Below are 18,606 nucleotides of genomic sequence, written 5' to 3' on the forward strand. Positions count from 1 at the left end.
ATTCAGTTTTCTTGTTTGATCCAATCTTATGTACCATATTGCCCTAAAATATGGATATTAATCTCTTCATCCTTTCCAAATTTACTTAGGCTAAGATACCTTCTATCCATATTCTTGCCATCCTGGGTGTTAAAATCTCCAAATAAAAAACACCCGAGACCCTATATTTTTAATTTTATTTGGGACCCTGTCTATTTGTTCCAGAAGTTGCAAGTAAAATTCATCTAAGTAACTAATATCTCCGTCAGTAGGCTCTATATTGGCATATACTACTTTGACCAATACCTTGCGCTTTTCAGTCGTAAATAAGTGAATAGCATACTATTATTAGTACTTTTCCAGCCTAAACAAGACTTATATACAAAAACATATAAAAAAAATTCTTGTGAATTTAAAATACAACAAAAGGCGATTTAGGTCTTACCACTTTATGCTGTCAAAATTTATACATTTATATCTTAAACTTTTGACAAAAGCCACTAATCTTCTGGTGAATATTTTGTTAAATTTGGTAAAGTGACTGGCGTTTGGCATATGGTTCAGTACATATTTTTCTAGTACCTGACAATTTGTTTGCTTAATTTTAAATAGAAAAGACCATGGCAATGTCCTAGATGAATGTACGCCTATTATAACCTTATTTAACATAAGAATTAAAATGTTTCATAGTCTTAATGCATTAATATTTTTGACGCTCTTATCCTGTTGTGTTTCAGAAGTTCTTGATGGTAAGTAGCCCCTCTGAAGCTTTTGAAATAGGCCTAACCTAGTCTGCATGGTTTCATTAGGCTAAGTTAAATTTCAGCCAAGGTTAGCAGTGCAGTTTATATCATGTTAGCAGTGCAGTTTATATCATGTTCTGAATGAGTCTGCCACTGTACTCCTTTTTCTAAACTATATAAATGAATGTTCAATTTGGGTTCAGGATACAATTTTGACTGGCCTATAGAGCTAATTTTAAATTTTACCCCTGCCCCCTTAATGTTCAAATATATATCCTGAATTGGTATATAGGCCTATAGGAGTGTTTTAAGGTTCACCTCTGATGCAAATGAATGTTAAATTTAGATTTAAGGTATAATTCCAATTATAGAGATAAGTTTGTTTCTTACTTACCTGAAAAGTCCATTAATATAAAAATTGCCCAAATTTTGAGATAGCCATTTTGTTCAGCATAACTAAAGGTGGTAAAATTCTAGTTAAGTGACTTCTTGCTATCCCAGAAAGGGTTTAGGTTTGAAAATGAAACTTTAGGGATGAATCTACAAACTAAAGTATGTCCTGGGAAGGCATTTTACCTCCACTATTTCTCCCTCTAGAGGGCCTTGACCTTTGATGACCTTTAAAAATATGTGTGTTATAAAAGTGAAACCTTGCAAAATAGATCTTCTGCTTAATTAAAGCACAACAAAATTATTTTTAGCTTCATAACTTTGCTAATTCCATTTTATAAGGTTTTAAGGATACACAAATACATTTCTATATTTTGAAAAAAAAAACATTGATATGGCTACTCAAATAACAGGAATTGCATTTTCAGAACTAAAAGCAGAGAAAAAGCAACTAGTAACTGAAAATTAATGTAAAATGTTGTTTTGTCAAAATTTCAATAGGTAAAGACCTGTCATGGAGGCAAATTTCAGGGCCCTCTAGAGGGAGAAGGAGTGGAGGTGGATACTTTAAAATACCTTCCTGGGACATACTTTAGCCTGTAGACCCATCCCTGAAAGTTTCATTTTCCTAATCTAAACCCTTTCTGAGATAGCAAGAAGTCAATTAACTAGACCCTAGAAGTCTGGAAATCAAGTCTTTGAGGATGACAACTCCCCCACTGCCCTCAGTGCAAGGGTTATAAGTTATACCATGGTGGCAAATAAGGTTTTTATAGAAAGGGAGATTGTATAATCTCTAGAGATGGCTCATTGGATTGGTAATAAGGAGTTCTATTGTCCTTTTTAAGAGACAAAAATTGATCATTCAGTTGAAAATTGAAAGGACTAGTGCCCTCTTTAATAGTCAAAAGTTATTAGAGGGCAAGCAACCACCTCACCTATCATTTCCCTAAACATATTGAATCAAAATTCAGAGATAGCCAATTTGTTTAGCATAGTTAAAAGGTCCAGAAATTATGTCTTTGAGGATGAAACCCCCTCCTCCCACAGTCCTAAAGGCAAGTGTTGCAAGTTATAGCCCAAGGATATATAAGGTTTTTATGGAAAGGCTGGCTTTAAGAACTTTGGAAGGGGCTCATTGGATTTCATGTAAACATTTCACAGTTCATATTATTGACTTACCATTAAAGTGAAAATACCACTTGATGCCTTTTTTATGGTCTTTACAAATATAATAATTGCTTCAATTGTAAATTTAAATTTAAGCACTTTTTGACCTAACCTAACTGTAAATAATTTGTCACTGAGAAAATGTAGTGTTATTTTGTCAAAAATGACTAAGAAAACAGCACCAAGAAAACATAGTATAATTTTCTTGAAAACAACCAATAACTCATACTTTAATTGAAAATTCATCATTTTTAAGAGCTCAAGTGCTTAAATTTGGATTTGCAATAGAAGCAATTTTTATATTCATAAAGCACACAAAAAGAGGAATCAAGTTGTATGTTCACTTTATTGGTAAGTCAATAATATGAACTATGATACATATACCAGATTTGAAATTAGAAGTGCCTTTTTTAAGAATCAAAGTGATCAGAGAGAAGCCAACTCCCCCACATCATATATACCCCTTTCAAAAAGAAAAATCGAAAGCCTGGCTTTGAAGGCGTTTGACCTATTACTCTTACTCCTATTTTTTCAAAATTGTATGAAGGATTCCTTGCAGATTTGCTAAAGGAAAAAATCCTACCTCTTACTGACCTGAAGCAATTAGGAAACCTAAAATCAGCTTCTAATTCCCACTACCTCGTTTCTCTTATTGACCACATCAGGAAAATCCTCAAAAAGCATAATTCCTGGCTAAACTTAATTTCCATTGACCTTCAGAAAGTCTTTGACCTTGTTGACCATAATATTTTAATTGAGAAACTAGAAAGCAAGTTCAATATGTATCCCTTACTGGTAAAATTGGTTGCCCCCTTTTTAACAAATAGATCTCAGGTGGTTAAATACCAGAACCATTACTCAAATCCTCTCCCTATCTACAATGGCATACCCCAAGGAACTCTCCTAGGCCCCCTCCTTTTTTCAGTCATTATTAACAGCCTTGCAAAGGAAGTTCCTGACCATTGGAAATTTGTTGATGTCCTAATGATTGTTGAAAGTTGCTTCAAAAATTTAATAAGTGACCCTATGAGTATCCTCAATGAAACTGGAAGTGAGGCTTTGGACCTAGATATGACAGTAAACCCCTCTAAGTCCATGATAATGCTGATTTGTTTCCTCAAATCCTTTGCCCTGCTTTCTTAATCCTATCCCTCCTGAAATTTATGCATCCTTGGTTAAATTACTTGGAGTCACAATTTCTTCAAATTTATAGTGGGATATCCACATTAAAGATATCATCCATAAAGCTAATGCATCTATCGCCCTCCTTAAGCTCCGATTTGTTTCCTCAAATCCTCGCCCTGTTTTCTTAATCCTATCCCTCCTGAAATTTATGTGTCCTCAGTTAAATTACTTGGAGTCACAATTTCTTCAAATTTAAAGTGAGGTATCCATGTTAAAGATATCATCCATAAAGCTAATGCATCTATCGCCCTCCTTAAGCTCCTAAATAAATATAGCGTCCCCCCTTCTCACTCCTTAAGGTTGTATGCATCTTTTGTCTGCTTGCATCTTGAATATGCTTGTCCAGTTTGGCACCCTGGTATCTCCTGTGAAGAATCAGACAAAATTGAGTCAATCCAAAAAAGAGCCTTGTGAGTAATTTTCAAAGAAGGCAAAGTGCCTTACTCTCTGCTCCTAAAAAAAAGCTAGTTTGGAAACGCTTGAGTGAAGGAGGTCGTCATTTTGCCTCTGTTTTTCAAAAAATACAATTATGAACCCTCAGACAGCAAGTATTTTCCCCAAGTGTCACTCACCATCCAGATTATGACAGCCTCAAGTTGTTTCTGAGACTATCCCAGTTTTGTCCCCCATTTGCTGCAGTACTTCCAGATATGAAAAAACCATTGTACCCTTGATCACAGAAAAAATAAATAAAATAGCCAACTAGTTTCTCCCCCTTTTTTTGTTTTTTTTTCCTGTGAGGTACTTTAGGTTGTTGCACTAATTTGCTTGCCCCCCGCTGTTTTGGTTTAGTTTCCCTTTTAATTCATATGTGTTTTTCGTGTGTTTTATGCTTTGTTCTTTTTTTTTGTGAGTTTTTTTACTTTTTTTTAGTGTCCCTTTTAATTTGTAGATATATATCTTTATTTCTTGTTCTTTTCTGTATTATTTGATTTTTTTTTGTCCCCTTCCCTTTTTTTCTGACTTGTATTTGTTCAAGTTTAGTTTGACCGATTTTTTCTTTTGACTCATAATTTGATTATTCATTGTTATTAGTGTTTTTTGCTTTGTTTGCTTTGTTAGTCGACTCCGAAGTTCAAAGTCGGCCCTTTGAGGGCTTGTGATAGTGATCTTTTTGAAATAAATACCTTATCTTACTTATTTAAAATGCATCCAATAGAAATTTTGAGATAGCCATTTATTCAAAAGTAGTCTAAAGAGCACATAACAAGGCCTTCAGAGTTGACACAATCCCCCAGAGTCAGGGGGTAAGGGTTGTAAGTTATGCCTTTGGGGCATAAAAGGTTTTTATGGAAGGGGTGGTTGTTTTATCTTTAGAGGAGGCTCATTTGATTTTAAATATATAGTTCTAGTTCCCTTTTAAGAGTCAAATATAATGGAGGGAAACTATTGCCCTCCCCCCTATCTGACATTCTCTTTTCCCAAAGACATTTGATAAAAATTGTGAGATAGCCATTTTGTTACCAATAGTCTAAAAACCATATTTACAATATCTTTGGGGTGGACACAACCCCCTAGAGCCCAGGGCAAGGGTTGTAAGTTATCACCCAGGGCATATAGGGTTTTTATGGAGTATGGGGTTGTGAAAACTTTAGATTGGATAGGGCTCACTATCTCCCATCACTTGATTGGAAGTTGGAAATTTTAGTGCCCTTGTTAAGAGTCAAAAGTGAATAAGGGACAATCATCCCCCTCCCCAAGCCGACCATTCCCCAATGTCCACCCAATTAAAATTTTAAAAGAACTATTTTGTTCAGCATTGTTGAAAGGTTCTTTAATTATGCCTTTTGGGATGTCAACCTTCTCACAGTCCTCAAGGCAAGTGCTCTAAGTTAAGCAATTTTTCATTGTTTATATATAGTATATGTTTTTGGAGAAAGGTATGCATGTGTGAACTTCACTTTCCAAGAAGACATAGGGCATTTAGATGAGGCTTTCAGGGAATGTTGAGGCAAGTGTTGAACTAAATAAAAAAAATTATATGTCTAAAAATTTTATAAAGGGCATACACTCAGGAATGACTGAGTATGTTAATTTGGAACTTTCAGGGAATGATAAGGGGGGGTGATCAAAAAAGCAATATTTGTATGCTACCAATACTACTTCAACTACTACCACGCTACTTCATTTGCAATATTGCAAGGAAATTAGAACCAAATCAAAAGACACTATGTGCATGTAAATTGTCAAAAGAGTGTATCTCAAGAATAGATTTGAGTTTTAAGTGGGAACTTTCAGAGAATACCTAAAGGGGAATATCATCTGACTGACCCAAAGGCAATATATGCCCATTACTGCTAATACTTTTATCACTGCTACATTTACTACTTCTATTGTAACTACTTGTAAGGCTAAGAGCATTAAGAGGAAAGTTTCAGGAAGTATATGAACATACAGACTACCAAAAGGACATATCAGCAATGTCATAGCATAGGCTAATTCTATTAAGTTGAAACTTCTAGGACTTGATGAAAGGGATGTTCTAGTGACCAAAAGGTAATATGTTAATACTACCACTGTTACTAACACCACCACTATTATCTTTAATACTATTACTACTAGTATGAAGGTGGAATTTTCAAGGAATTTTGAGGGGGTAGGTTAACTGAATCACAACATGACATCTGTTTGCAGGCCATCAAAAGGGCTTAGTAGCAATATCTAGGAACAGTTTGGTGTGTGAAGTTAAAACTACCAGGGTTTGTTGTGGTGGATCTTGGACTAACCAAAAGAAAATATTTGCATTCTAATGCTGCTGCTTCTTCTCATATTACCACTACTGCTACTACTGCAACTAATTTAAGGCTAGTCATTAGTCTACTGCTATTAAAACTAAGGGTTTTAAGGCAAGAAATTTAGAGTGTATTGAAACTTTATGAAACTAAATCAGAACACACTATGCCTGCAATGGTTGTCAAGAGGATGTATAAGAAATGCTTCTGGAACAGTTGATGGTATAAAGTTGAAACTTTCAGTGTATGTTGAAGGGAATTTGAATAAACTAAAGCTGCTATGTGCATACTTTTACTAATGCTACTACAACTGTTGCTACTGCACAAGCTAAGGGTATTAAGGTGAAGCTTTAAAGGAATAATTAGGGGGATGTTTAACTAAATCAAAACAAACTAAGAGCATGTGGACTTCCAAAACGGTGATTAAGCAATATCTCAAGAAACACTTACATTATCTAGTTAAACCTTTAAGGGTAAGTTTATGTAGATTTTGAATTAGCCAGAAGGCACTACATGTATACTTTTGAACTGAGACAGATAGGTTTTTTTTTTCGACGGCAGTCGATAGCTCTTGATGAGCTGATCAAAGTATATGCCATCCATTTTTTTGGTAAAAAATTCCTTCATGAGATATACTAGTTTGAAAGTTTAAAGGGGTTGACAACTTTAGTAGTAAGGTACACACTGAAACCAAAAATTGGCCAATACAAGAATGATATCAGATGTGCCTCTTAAAATTAAAAAGTTCTCTCATTGCTAAAAAAAACTAGAGTTTATCCTTTGCTACTTTCTAAATAATGACAGTAGAAACTTGGCCTATGGCAAAAAAGTAAACTTTTGAATTAAGACAGATAGATTCTTTTTCGACAAAAGTTGATAGCGTTTGACAAGTTGATGTAAGTATGGGTCATCCACTTTCTGTAGAAAAATTCCTTCATGAGGTGTACCAGTTTGAAAATTTAAAGGGGTTTACAACTTCAGTAGTAAGGTGCACACTTAAACCAAAAATAGGCCAATATCAATTGTGATACATATAGGTGTTTTTTAAGCAACAATTGGCTGTTTAGCTCATAATCATCTTTGACAATGAGGGGTTCACAACTTTAGTTAGTTGGTCTACCTATTATTTGTTTCCAGCGTATTTGATGGTAAGACCAATTTGGTTCCAATGGTAAGACATGTAGGGGACTTGTAAGTAGTAATCGGTTGTTAGGGTACAATCATCTTCAGCGGTGAGGCGTTTGCAACTTTTGCTAGTTGCAATGAGGGGTTTGTAACTTTTGCGAAGTGACGTACTTAGTATTTATTTTAAGATCTAAAAGATTAACAACTTCAGCGTTTAATCAAAGCGAGGAAAAAAAAACCAAAGTGTTGCTCTCGTAACACTTCATTCGGCGAAGCCAAACAAAGGTTGCCGCAACACCTCATATGGCCCATTCAACATAGATCTAATTTTGTTTATTTTGAATTAGATTATTTTCTATAATTAATTTTGTGTACATAGTGTTGAGTTTGTATTAACCCAAGTCTCTATTTAGGGATGTATTTTTATTTAAATTTCATTTGATTTCAATTGCCTCACAGACAGTTTGTTTGATTCCCAGGTCATTGCTAATTAGAATTGTCTTGTCAAATATAACATAATGGTTTTGATTTCAAAAATATGATTGCTTAAAGCTGAATCGAAAGATATGGAGCTGTTTTTAGATTTTAATGCTGTTTCAATACTTTCTTTGTGTTGCTGTAACATTGTTCCTAAATTTTGGTGGGTTTAACCAATGGAATAATTTCCACAACTACTTGGTATTTGATACACCCCTCTTAGACGAGTAACTGGGGTTTTATCCTTACCAGAACCGAAAAGATTCATTATACTTAAATTACTTGTGAAGACAACACGTAAATTATTTTTTAAACGAACTTCTTTTCAGTTTTGAAGTAATTTTTGGAATATAAGGTAGCTAAATTGTGCTTTTGGGTTTATTCGAATCGTTTTTTGGTGTGGGATTTAAGGCTTTAGAATAACGTATCTTTAATCTTTGAACAATAACAGTATTTATGAGAGAAATTGGGTTACCCTTTGCCAAAAAGTATGTCTGTAATAAAATTTATTTCTTTTTTAATATAAAGCTCTGGACAGATATTAAGTACTCTATCCACAAGAGATATTACCACGCCTCTTTTAACCTATGGAGGATGGTTAGATTTGAAGTTAAGGTATCTATTATTATGTGTAGGTTTTCTGTAAACAATAAAATCAATTTTATTCACATTACATATTACCAGTACATCTAGAAAAGGTATTTTTCCATCTGTTTGGGTCTCTAGAGTGAATTGCAGGTTTCTATCATAAGTATTTACATGTTCTAGAAAACCTTTAATGAAACTCGCATTTCATGAAACTACTTCGCTTTAATGAAACTACATACTACTTGCAAAGAAGCTGGACAACTTCCCTGGTGCTTGGATGATAGAAGAACGCACATCTTGACCTCTTTTCTTCAATAACTTTGCTGTAACTTCACCTACCGTACTATTTATGGATATCAAGTTATATATGATATTATATCTTCAACTAGGTGCTATTTTATTTTCCTACTGATTTCAAGAATACCTAATTTTTGACTATAAACCTTAGATTAAGGAGGGGTTCAAAATTGAACAACAATCTGAATCTCATCGACTTTTCTTTTTTCAAGAGGCAAAGGTCCTTTCAATTAGTGTCTGGGAGGGAATGGCTGTTCCTGCATGTAGATGTGCAACTTAAAGACACATAGATTTAACAACAAAACTAGAAAGGTTGTATTTTGTCTGCTTACTTTGTATTTTTAATTTTGTGCCAAAATTACTTAGCCTACATTGCTGTATTGTTTGTTTACTGTTTTGTTATAGATACTCCATGTGAAAACCTAAGTCATGGTGATCCCTCAGCCTGGAATGAATGCTTTGAAAGTAGTGACATTCCAGTTGGATTTAAAGACCAGCTGATGAAACGAGGAGGACAAGAAGCTGTTGACAGGGTTACAGTGAGTAAATTGAAGCTACTAATTTTGTCACTGCTAAATGCGTATGGTAAAATTTGGCAGATAGGTGCCAATGTACTAGTGAATGCTCCTTTTTAATCTAAAATGTTTAAAGCTTTTAATTTTGGCACCAAAGAAATTATTGCCTGAAAGACCAGTGCTGTCAATTTGGGAGGGGGGCTTATGTCCCCTAGATTTTGAAAATAACTTTTTCTGGTATCTTCATAAAAAACAGCTTTTTTGGTATTTTCAGTGAAAAAACAACAAAATAAGCCCCTCCAATTAACCCCCAATATCTTTTATGAGTTGATAACCACCGTGAAAACCTTGTACAATTTGCTATTGCTATTTATTTTCTATCAATGTTGTCACACAAATGCTATTTGTAATTTGACTCTTTTGAATACCAATGGGAAAAATGCCAAAATTAAAAGATATATATATATATATATATATATATATATATATATATATATATATATATATATATATGTATATATATATGTATCGCGCTAAATGCAATGGCGCATTACGCGCTATTGTAGTTGTGTCCTTGTGTCCCACCTGTGAATATAGATAAAAGAGAAAAGATTTCTCTTTTCGTTATAGATATATATATGTTTTTAACTACGTAAAACTTGCGAATATACAACATTCTTCAATGTCCCATTGTCTGTGCATATAAATAGATTGTCAGGTTTACCGACTCTTGAACATGCAACATAAAATTGTCCATGGGAAAAACAATCCGTATTCAGATCTATACCTCATTATTCTAATGATTGCCCTGCCACGTGTATTACTGCCACCGATATGTCAATTATCGCGACCCCACAAGCCCCCCCGCGCGCGTAAGTCGTTACGCGCCATATTAGTTACGCGACATTGTAGTTGTGTCCCTGTGCCCCACCTGTAAATATAGATAAAAGAGAAAAGATTTCTCTTTTCCGTTATAGATATATATATATATGTTTTTAATTACGTAAAACTTTTGAATATACAACATTCTTCGATGTCCCATTGTCTGTGCATATAAATAGATTGTCAGGTTTACCGACTCTTGAACATGCAACATAAAATTATCCATGGGAAAAACAATCCGTATTCAGATCTATACCTCATTATTCTAATGATTGCCCTTGAGCTTTGTTGATGGTGATTGCTAATCGAACATTCCCTGTGTCCCGGTCGTCATTTATATTCCCAGTATCCCGGTCGTCATTTGTGTCCCAGTGTCCCAGTCTGTAATTTATCTTTGAGCGTCCCGTTCGTCATTTATATTCCCTGTGCCCCGGTCGTCATTTGTGTCCCGGTGTCCCGGTCTGTAATTTATCTTTGAGTGTCCCAGTCGTTATTTGTGTCCCAGTGTCCCAGTCTGTTATTTCTCTTTGAGTGTCCCGGTCGTCATTTATATTCTTAAATACCTGTGTCCTGGTCGTCATTTATATTCCCTGTGTCCCGGTCGTCATTTGTGTCCCGGTATCCCAGTCTGTAATTTCTCTTTGAGTGTCCCGGTCGTCATTTATTTTCCCTCTGTCCCGGTCGTCATTTGTGTCCCGGTCTGTAATTTCTCTTTGAGTGTTTTTTCTTTTTAGTTTTTTTTTTTTTAGTTTTTTACCTTTTTTCAGTTTTTTTTTCTTCTTTATTTTTCAGCGTCACTATGAAATACATATCGCCGAACCTTTGTTTTTTTAACTAAAATCTGGTAGGCATTGATGACCTTATCCAAGTCAAAATGCCAAACCCAATCATCATCGCTATCATTTTCAGTTTTGATATGTTTTGACTCTCGCTGTCCAGGTGGATTTTCATCTAACTGCGCGGTTTTGCGTTCTTTAGCCGCAAGCCTGTTTTCTTGCTGTTCTTGCTGAAACCTCGGCACGGTTTCTTTTCTTACTTTCTCTATCAGCCGCAAGATTTTTGGCATAGACTCTTTGAGCAGCTTCCTCGACTGTTGCCATTGTAGGTTCTTCAGTCATTTTACAATTAAACATTTTTCCGTCCAAGATCTTCTTACAATTAAAAATTTGTCTTTGAACGATTTTCTTAAATACTTTTAATGACGTCATCGCCATAACAAACATGACGACAACTAACTTCTTGACGACATGATGACACGACGTCACTCGACAGACCCACAGACAAACAACTTATTTTTATATATACATATATACATATATATATATATATATATATATATATATATATATATATATATATATATATATATATATATATATATATATATATATATATATATATGAACTACAACTACTGTCAATAGCTACATCTAATATTTAAAAATCTATGTCTTCCAGCAGACACACTAGAGCTTATGCACCCAGACCTGGACCAACAAACCTAAAAAAAAATTTTTTTGGCCTTTTTGGGTTCCCATAATATCTTGCTGTGCACTAAAACATAAAAAATGCTCTCCTTGTTTGAGCCCTCTTGATTGCATCATTTGTCAATACAATTGCTAAAATCAATAATAAGTGTAGATTTAAATAAGTAAAGGTAAGCAATTGTATTGGTTTTGATTTCAACTCTCTAATAAAGACTGAGAACAATGATTTGTAAAAAGAAAAGAAAAAAATATAAACCCAATGTAGTGCCACAAAATGGCATAGATAGATAGATAGATAAACTTTTATTTCCACCAGAATTTTCATGGCACTGCCAAATTTCTTTGGTATAGTCACATTAATAAGCGAGGCAAAAAACAAAAACAAAGAAAACAAAACACTAATCAATCCTCCTGACTTTCTTTATACATTTTTACAAAACTAGGTATAAAGCTCTTCGCTAACCGCTGGTGAGCACAGAGTACCGGTTGAAGTTTCTCAACAGGCACTGCAACCCTGCGGAGGAGTCGTTTTGTTGTGGATTGAGGGGAGAAAGGGGTTTTGTGGATTGGGTGGATCAGAGATTTTTTTGAAATCCATGCAGAGTTTCTCTCTTCTTTTTTCCAGAGTTTACATTTCAAACTTTGTCAGCAGCTCTTCATACGACATTTCTGCCTTTGAAGCTATCATTAGAGCTCTTTTCTGAACTCTTTTCGAGCTTGGCGCTTTGCTCAGCCATCAGTCCAAAATGCCATACAGGAGCTGCATATTCCGGAATTGGGCGAATAAAAGATACGGAAGAATACATCCCTTTCTTTTGTAAAAAAAAAAAGGATAGACCTAAATAGAGTTGCACCCCAAGGCCTCTATTTCAATAGAGAAGAAGAAATTGTTAAATTTATTGGATTTTATTCTGAGATATTGATAGAGGAGAGGGGAGGAAGAGGATTCAAGGGGTATTTGTCCTCTTCTAACTTCTTAGAAATAATCTTTCTTTTTTTATATCATCAAATTATTTTTTTTTGTATTTATAGAAAAAGCAACAAAATGCCTCTCTAAAGTTATTCTTTACAAGTCAAAGTCATATTTCTGACACTTTAACTCCCCACACTTCCAAACAATGGTCCAGTATATATCCTTAGGATATGTATCAAACTAAAAGAAAACACTAAAACAGTGCAATTCTGACTTTACAATATTCAGTTTATTTATATTAATCACATTATTATATTGTCTTCAATAGTTATTCACATTTTCAATGTGGGTAATACATTATAATGTTTTTAATCCAATATTAAATCAGGTAATCCTCATACAATAAACTTAACAGTGAAAACAACATTAGAGAAAGATATTATTAGTGCTAAATATAGGTCCAACAGGGGGAGGGGGTTTGTTGTCAAGGTAGTTACTCATTGAATTAAAAAGGAGAATAAAATACAGAATCTTTACTTTATTGGAATTTTTCTGTTTGGAGAGCCACTTCTCAGGATCTTTACAACTGTCCTGAACCTAAATATAACGTTCATTTGTGATGGAAATGAGCTTTACACCCCCCAACCCATCTCAATCTGCAAATATATACCCTGAATTGTATGTATGCAATGAATTTTCTGAAGATATAGTCACTCTTTTCTTCAAATCGGTTAAACATTTTGTCAAAATAATGGAAATTTTATTTCCATTATTAGGTTCCATTAATTCAGGGTACATTTTATACCATCTCAAGTTGACCTGAAAAATAAAACTTAATATAATTACCGAAAGATTCTATCTATGCTCTTTGACAACTCAGATACACTTACACTCTTTTTATTTGTTCAAATTTTAACATCAGAAGTAGTAATAGTAGTAGCCTTGAAAGTATCAACTTAATACCCTGAATTGTTCTCAATATATTGCCAAGGTGTCTTATTGGTAACCATCCACACAATGCCTTTTGATTTAGTTTTAAAGCATAGTGAGCCAATTGCATAATTGTAGGGGGTTGGAACTGCCCAGTATCCTTAGAGAAATAGTTGCTGGTGTTTCTATGCTAAACTATGCTAAACAGCATAGTTTGCTGTTTACTATGCTGTGCTAAACAAGTTCTACTATGTTAAACAAAATGACTGTCTAAAAATTGTTACTGGATGTGTTTGGAAATGTGATTGGCTTAAGAGAAGAGCTGCTTGCACTCCAGCCTCTTTTTACTCTTGAAAAGGGCACTAGAACTTTTAATTTCGAATCGAATTAGCTCTTTTAAAAGTCTTAATGATATTTCTAGCTATTATAGAATTATAATGCCTATGATATTGCTTATATCCCATTTTTAAAACATGCATGAATACGGTTTTTCCCTTAATTTAACCTTTCCTTAAATGTTCCCTAGAAGTTTCAGCTTAATACCCTTATCATTAGTTACAGTAACTGTAGCTGTAGTATTAATAGTATACATCTAGTGCCTTCTGGCTAATTCGAAATCTACACAAATTTACACTTAAAGGTTCCACTTAATAATGTAAGTAGATCTTGAGATATTGCTTTGTCACCTTTTTGGAAGTCCACATGCTCATATTCTGTTTTTATTTAGTTAAACTCCCCCTATATGTTCCTTAAAAGCTTCACCTGAATGCCCTTAGCTTGTGTAGTAGCAATAGTTGTTGTAGCATTAGTAACAGTATGCACATAGCACCTTTAGTTTATTCAAAATTCCCTTCAACATACACTGAAAGTTTCAACTTTATACCATCAACTGTTCCAGAAGTATTTCTGATACATCGTATTGCATCGATACATCGTATTGACATATTCAATTGGATTGGAGTTTGGAGTTTCAATTCGATTCAATTCGATTGGAGTACATATTTCCGATACATCGTATTGACAACCTGTGTGGGCATAGTGTGGTTTGATTAAGTTCCATACAGTTTCAATGTACTCCAATTTTCTTGTCTTAAAACCCAATTATACATGGTAGACTTATTATGTGGTTTATAAAAAATATCAGGTTGTTATATATGGGGGATTATTTTATTACCAATTATCTATGGTAGACTTTTTTTATATCGTACATAGTGAATATATGGTAATTATATATGGGTAGTTATTATATTACCAATTATATAAGGTAGATTTTTTATATATGGCGTATAAAAATATGTTAATTTTATATGGGTGATTATTATATTACCAATTATGTATGGTAGATTTCTTAGGAGGTACCAAACATGATATTTTCAATAAGATTCAGGGAAGATATTCCATGTCATAGCTACGATAGGATTTCAATAATTAAAATTAAGGAGGAATTATAATAGTTTTTGAGCTACCAAGCTGAAATTTTTGCTTCAATTTTACTCTAATTAGATTTAGTCAATGAATCCAAATGGTCTTGATGGATTTTGAAGAACAAATTATGATAATGTATATATCTCACACGCCTTTCCAAAAGGATTATGCATGTTATCTGTGCTAAAGTACAGTAGCGATTTTGTAACATTGTCCTTTAATCCTTAAGATAAAGAAATTAAAAGTCCGATTAGATTGTAGTTTAAACAAATTTTGAATGGAAATGGTAGGCCTATGAAAGAAGAATTGCAAATTTAAGAAAGAGACCAAGGAGACTTCGTCCTCAATTTTCTGCTTATTGTGAAAATGGAGTTTCTCTGAGCTGCAAAATCAGTAAGCATGGATTTCACAAGTGAACTGTTCAAGTTTCGTATAAAGTAACATGATTGACTGTTACAACGCTTGTATTTTTACAATGATTTTTTTTGCCTCCCGTCCTTACATATTTATTTGGAGGACCTCTTACCGAAAAGAGTGGAATTGGGCCTGTGAGTGAAAAGTGTGAAATATGTTTCCTCCATTACACTGGAGGTCCGATGGACTTGTTGCTGTCTGGTTCTAAGTCGGCTGAAGTGCTTTGTGTAGACTAGGCCCTATCTACTGGTTCTGGGACCCTTGCTTTTTCTAAGACCATAATAATTTCAGTTATTTTAAGATATGAAAATTGCAACTTGGGAGGTTACAACGTTAAAAAACAACCATCGTATCGACAATTTGATTGATGAATTCAGACGCTTTGAACTGGACTTTTTAGAAATCAAGATAGCAAATGACTTGTATGGAATCTATCATCAAGAAAACGAATGACATTCTCTTACGAAAAACTGTCAATGAAAAACCATAGATCATAGAAGTGATCATTACGTTATGCAAGGATAAGCGTTTATTTTGTAATTAATTAAAAAAAAAAGTTTTCCGAGGAAAGTAAAGAGCAAAGTTGATACTTAAAACAGACAAAATTATTACTTCACTGTATATCAAATATATATCAATAAAACTAGTACAAATAAACCAACTAATTATGTTTCCCTATGTTTCCTGGACTATAGAAAACTAGCACTTTACTGAAAAAAGAAAAGCCATTCATAAAGAATGGAATATTGATTTGGGAGTCAAAAGTGAGTATGTAGCCTGACAACAATAAACTAATCTATAAAGCTACTATAAGCGTATAAGCGTATAAAAGTATAAAAAGTATAAAAAACAGTAATATTGATTTGGGAGTCAAAAGTGAGTATGTAGCCTGGCAACAATAAACTAATCCATAAAGCTTTTCATAGTCTTACACCAGTTGTTACATCAGTAACTTTCAGTATACAATTAAAATTATCTTTAAAACATAAGCATAAAATTGAGTATTTCTTAAAAACTGCAAAGAAATTGAACAGGCTGCAGAAATATTGGATTGATTTATCAGGTAGTATTATGGTCTCGCCAACTATAGTACCAATAGTAAAACAGAAAATAGTCCATAACTGCAAAAAATATAGTCAGATCAAATAAAGAAGTATGCTATTAGAACTGCTATATTTTGCTTGTTATTCAAGCCAAGGGACAGTTAGTCTCCTACACATGGCTATTGGACAAGGCGGTTCTAATAGTGTATTTCTTTTTTTGATCTGGCTATAGTTTTAGGAGTTATGGGCTATTTTGTTTTTACTATGGGGCGTGATCGTCTTTTACTAGGTTGCTAGCTACCGCTGCAACTCTTATAGCGTACTAAAGTTTAGGTTTTGGATTTTTTCGTATTCAGTTGCTGCTCATGGTAAAATGCACGGTGACCTTGAAAATATATGTAAAAGAGATCCTAATTCTTTTAACATAAAGTTTACTGCAAGTGCTTTTTTTAAGACTGTTTTTTTTTCTATTTTGCTAGCTTAGCCTCCTCTGTGCTGCTGATTGTTATTAGTATTATTATTTGTGTTTATAGTAAGTTGTTGTTTAACTACCAACTCGGAAATCTGTTTACTAATTTAATAAATTTTCAATGAATGGATTGAAAGCCTAAGTGATGGTCTGAAAGGTGTTCCGAACTCAGTTGATACGCTTGTTGATCCCTTAGAAACATCTACTTATTTTTACTAACTGTCTTGAATGTAGTTATGCGCATGCTTAAGTCCTAGAATCCAGCTCAAAAAGGGCATACCTCACCATTTTAGACCTACTAAAATGTGTTGGTGTTGACTTGCCTCATTTAGAAGAAAAACTATCATTAGAACACGTTTATTTTACAGATTTACAAATCACCTATAGAAAACTTTGCACCTCTTTTTAGTTTGAATTATATCAAGGCATTAGCATGAGCACATGAAATAGCCTTTGAAGTTCATAGACCGGGATTCGAGACGGATGACTTTACCATATTTTGCATCATCCTGATCGTTAAAGCTTATTGTAAAGATAATGTGACCAGAATAGCATAAAACGCTTGTTGATAAGCCTCCCTATTCATTGTCTGCAATTTGTTTAAGTTATTGCAATGCTAACGTTTTAACGCTTCAGGTTAGGCTGGTATCCCTTTGGAAACGCTTACTGCTAATTGCACAACCCCACGACGTCCCAATGTTTTCAGTGCAAGTTACCGGCACGACCAATTATATATGGTAGACTTTTATATGGTATACAAAAAATATATGGTAGTTATATATGGGTGATTATTATATTACCAATTATGTATGGTAGATTTTTTTTATATCGTACATAAAAAATATATGGTAATTATATATAGGTAATTATTATATTACCAATTATATATGGTAGATTTTTCGTATGGTATATAAAAATATGGTAATTATATATAGATGATTATTATATTATCAATTATGTATGGTAGATTTTTTAGAAGGTACCAAACAGATGATATATTCAATAAGATTCAGGGAAGATATTCCATACAATAGCTACGATAGGATTTATTTAATTTAAAAAAATTGAAACCAAGGAGGAATTATAATAGCATTTGAGCTACCAAGTTAAAATTGTTGCTTCAATTTTACTCTAATTAGATTTTCGTCAATAGATCCAAATGGTCTTGATTGATTTTGAAGAATGAATTATCATAATGTAAATATCTCACACGCAAAGGATTATACATGTTATCTGTGCTAAAGTGCGGTAGCGATTTTGTAACATTGTCCTTTAATCCTTAAGATAAAGATATTAAAAGTTCGATTAGATGGTAGTTTAAACAAATTTTGAATGGAAAAGGGGTAGGCCTATGAAATAAGAATTGCAACTCTTTAAGAAAGAGACCAAGGAGACTTCGTCCTCAATTTTCTTCTTATGGTGAAAATGGAGTTTCTCTGAAGCGCAAAATCAGTCAGTTTGGATTTCACAAGTGAACTGTTCAAGTTCCATATAAAGTAAAATGATTGACTGTTACAACGCTTGTAGCTTTACAGTGATTTTGTTGCCCCCCTTACATTTTTATATGAATAAACTCTCACCGGAAAGAGTAGAATTGGGCCTGTGAGTGAAAAGTGTGAAATATGTTTCCTCTATTCCACTGGAGGTCCCAGGGACTTCTTGCTGTCTGGTTCTAAGTCGGCTGAAGTGCTTCGTGTAGATTAGTCTCCGTCCTCCACCGGTCCTGGAATCCTTGCTGTTCCTCGGACCATAATAATTTCAGTTATTTTAAAATATGAAAATTGCAACTCTGGATGTTACAACGTTAACAAACAACTATGGTATCGACAGTTTGATTGATGAA

General features: G+C 33.8%; 1 protein-coding gene across 2 annotated transcripts in view; it reads left to right on the plus strand.

Annotated features, from left to right (window-relative positions):
• The first annotated feature begins 581 nt into the window (after positions 1-581).
• Positions 582-18,606, plus strand: part of LOC136034387 (27 kDa glycoprotein-like) — an 80,828-nt gene continuing 62,803 nt past the window's right edge. For both annotated transcript variants that reach the window (XM_065715534.1, XM_065715533.1), the window contains exons 1-2: positions 582-728; positions 9,092-9,225. In XM_065715534.1, the coding sequence (XP_065571606.1) occupies positions 659-728; positions 9,092-9,225 (204 nt within the window). In that variant the 5' untranslated portion in view covers positions 582-658. The remainder of the gene's footprint in view (positions 729-9,091; positions 9,226-18,606) is intronic.

Source organism: Artemia franciscana, chromosome 13 (genome assembly GCF_032884065.1).
Source record: "Artemia franciscana chromosome 13, ASM3288406v1, whole genome shotgun sequence".
Lineage (NCBI taxonomy): Eukaryota > Metazoa > Arthropoda > Branchiopoda > Anostraca > Artemiidae > Artemia > Artemia franciscana.